Raw genomic sequence first — 3,569 nt, 5'->3', positions numbered from 1 at the left:
AGCAATTTGTTATTACAACTCAACTCCATCACACAGTGTTTTCTAAAACTCCATATCACACTGCTATTTAATTCAACTCCATATCACACTGCTATTTAATTCAACTCCATCACACACTGTTGTGATAACTCAACTCAGTCACACACTGTGTCTGTAACTCAACCATACCTCACACTTTTAGCAGCATCCCACAGTAGTAGACTTAGATGCAAATAAAACTACAATATCAGGTGGTTTTATGCCAAATCAGTGCTTCAGTGCTCACACTGGTGCAATGTAGTGCGTAGAGTTGAATGACATAGCAAAATGAAGGGCTGGTTGAAACCTGCCTGACCTGCCGGCGAATTTGGATTTCTCCCGGCAGCTCAGGCTGGAAACCTGCACATCTATCTCCCCTGCTTCCTTTCAACAACCTTTGGCTCCTATCACCAACTAGCTTATCCTAAGACGCACCGGATCGTTGATCTATTTGGTTGAAGAAATATCCAAGTGTATAGAGTCAATTGAACTATGCCCACTGATCACACCTGTTGTGCAGTAGAGATAAAAGGCAGACTCCCCAGGCTAATGTCCAATCTTAAAAGATTGAGCTTAGTATGGTGATAGCCAGACTATCAAAATGTATTTTTGTTGCTGTTTTTTTTTTTAATTATTTTTATTATTGTGGTTCTCGTTTTGTTCGATTCACATCAATACCAGATGGTGGGAACTGGGAACATCTTCACTGGATGCTTCATCTATTCCGTGACATATGAGAAGAGTGATATTGACCCCGTACTTGTGTGAGTGCAACATACTGTACGGTGATCCAAGAGTGGATCTTTCTGTGTTTCTGTGTTGGTAGAGACACTAACAGCACCCAGACTCTCTACATCCATTATAGACTCAACAATAAAATAAAACAATGAAAAAGTTTTTGTACTGTGTGGTATGTTGCTTTGTATAACAACATCTGCTAAGTCAATAGATGTAAATGTTTAAGGAATTCAATACATGTAAATGTAAAGGCAAGTTTTTATTCATGGTCTGTATGTTGAGCCACTATGGATAAGCATCATATGGACAAGACGTCTTACAGGGTGAAGGACCTGAGCCAGTGAGAGGAGATGACAGTGAGATGTCAGTGACAGGTCTGGGAAGATACCAGACTACTGGGAAGCCCCTCAGAGAATCAGAACGAGAACAAATCTCTGACAGAGTGGACAAAGATCAAGACCAGATGGGGCAAGATCCCATTCCAGACTCAATCTATCTCTCTCTCTCTCTCTCTCTCTCTCTCTCTCTCTCTCTCTCTCTCTCTCTCTCTCCTCTCTCTCTCTCTCTCTCTCTCTCTCTCTCTCTCTCTCTCTCTCTCTCTCTATACACAGTTTTTATATACACATTTTACTTCACATTCATAGTTGCTTTTCTACTTTGTTCTTCTTTCTTTATTAGAATGCTTATATTGTCAAGGTAAATAGAGAAATGCTTATAAAAAACGACACCTGTTTCAACACCTCATGGCATTTTACAGGGATGCTGTCTCTTAAACCCATTTCATGAGCTCAGCCTCCAGGAGAGATTGGGACTGATTCAGCTGGGTGATGGACAGCAGGGGTGAGTGTTCCGCCGCAGGCTGGTCCCAACCCAGGATGAGTTAAGAGCAGCATCACGCTGGTAACACCGGGCCAATAAAGCACAGCTCCTCTGGAGATACCGCCTGGGCTCTGTTCATGTGCCATGTGTTTGCATGGACGGGGCTTGTTCATATTTCAGGACCCTCTTCTCTCGGTCCAAAAAAAACAATCAGAAAAGCTGTGAAGAAAACAATCCAAGGATGTGGCTGAATAGAAAGAATGTGTGGTTTTCTGTAATTTCCATTCATAGCAACAAAGATCCTTAAGGCGGAGCAAGATACGTCGACATAGTTCATGTCTATGGGCGCAAACGGGGATCACTTCCTCTGCATAAAGGGGTGTGTCATGTCCATAGACTTCAATGGAACAGCTCTGCATAAAGGGGGATTTTGACCCCCCTCCCTCTTATGATTCGGGTTCCAGGAAGTGGCTTCTCATGAAGTATCTTGCTCCGCTCTTAATGATCTTTGATAGCAATACTGAGCTGTCCCGTGACATCATGACTGCGAGCCCCGTCTCAGGTTGATGACATCACCAAGGCAGCTCTCAGAAGTCTGCTGGTCGCACCATCATAGAGGTCAACGTGGCCTTTAAGTTGGGCCCTTTCCAGTAGTACCACTTGATGCCATTGTAGGCCGCTCTGGAGACCCCGGTGTAGTAGATGCCGTTGAGATTGGAGGGCCCACAAGCTTCAAACCACCAGCCTGCAACAGCCAAGAGGATCAGCATCAGCCGCACTGCACGTGTTACCTGTCAGGCAGGGGAGCCTGCCGTCTCTGGCACACTCAGAAAGGTGTGAGCACATGATGTGTGAGACTAGGCCTATTTATCTTTCATTAGAGAGTTTGTTTGTTTGTTTGTTTGTTTTAAGCACTTTTATCAGCCTGCAACAGCAAAAGGCTCAGAATAAGCCGCACTGCAGGTGTCACCAAAGATCCTTGATTACTAAGCTCCGCTTTAACCCTCTCTGGTGTCACCTGTCGGGCAGGTGAGCCTGTCGTCTGTGCTATACTCGATGCACACATGATGTGTGTGAGACTATGCATATTTGTCATTCATCAGAGAAAAAGTGTGACATTACTTTTGATTGTTTGTTTGTTGTTCGTTTTGTTTGTCTGTAAGCACCTTTACTCATAATATCAAAAGCAGAGAGCAACAAATACTCATACAACTACTTAATTTTCATACAAAAAAATGAATAAATTGTCAAAGTATCTATCTATCTAAAAATGTACTGATGTCATGACTCAATCATTCCCACCTCATTGCATGCAGTTGCACAATCATATTAATAAGCACAGGACAACACACTTCCACCATCATGACAATAAGCACAGGGCAATGGTCCACTCACCTCCTGAGGCCATCTGGGCACATTTGCAGCTGCACAGGTCATTGTCGCGGTCCTTGGTGCTGAACATGGTGCCGGAGCGCGTCAGGCTGCTCGTCTTGCCCGCTGTGCCACTGAACCCGCGGGCATGCAAGCTGGGTAGAGAGAGGAGAGAGGGGCATGACCACTTCTTATCAATAGCGTGCACAAAACACACACTACATAATGCTTCTGATGGACACACATGCAAAAGTGATAAATGGATACACTCTCAAAACAAATGTGCTGGACACTACACACTGTGCTGTCCCTATCTGGAGATGGAGATCTGGAAATGACAAGTTGCATCATTTCAACACACATTGTGTAACAAATAACAAAAGCATTGTGTTGGAACTATACACACAAACTATGTTGCCCTTAGCTGGACTCAGATATGTGTTCCAAAAAACACAAGTTGTGTCATTTTCAACACATATGGTGTAACGAATAACAAAAGCAATGTATTGGAAACAACACAGACTGTGTTGTCCCTATCTGGTCACAGAGATGTGTTGTTTTCAACACATTCATTTTAAAAGTGTAGCTAACTAAAGGAGAATTACCTCCACCAATATATTATG

The 3,569-nt window shown here is 43.4% G+C and overlaps 1 protein-coding gene across 1 annotated transcript in view; it reads right to left on the bottom strand.

Annotated features, from left to right (window-relative positions):
- Positions 1-1,343: 1,343 nt before the first annotated feature.
- angpt2b (angiopoietin 2b) overlaps positions 1,344-3,569 on the bottom strand; it is a 44,603-nt gene continuing 42,377 nt past the window's right edge. The window contains exons 8-9 of the mRNA XM_062529316.1: positions 2,971-3,101; positions 1,344-2,320 (exon numbers count right to left, since the gene is read on the bottom strand). Of these exons, the coding sequence (XP_062385300.1) occupies positions 2,163-2,320; positions 2,971-3,101 (289 nt within the window). The 3' untranslated portion in view covers positions 1,344-2,162. The remainder of the gene's footprint in view (positions 2,321-2,970; positions 3,102-3,569) is intronic.

The sequence above is a fragment of the Sardina pilchardus genome, chromosome 24, assembly GCF_963854185.1.
Source record: "Sardina pilchardus chromosome 24, fSarPil1.1, whole genome shotgun sequence".
Lineage (NCBI taxonomy): Eukaryota > Metazoa > Chordata > Actinopteri > Clupeiformes > Clupeidae > Sardina > Sardina pilchardus.
Note: the sequence above shows the minus strand (reverse complement) of the source record. Positions and strands in the feature narration are given on the sequence as shown.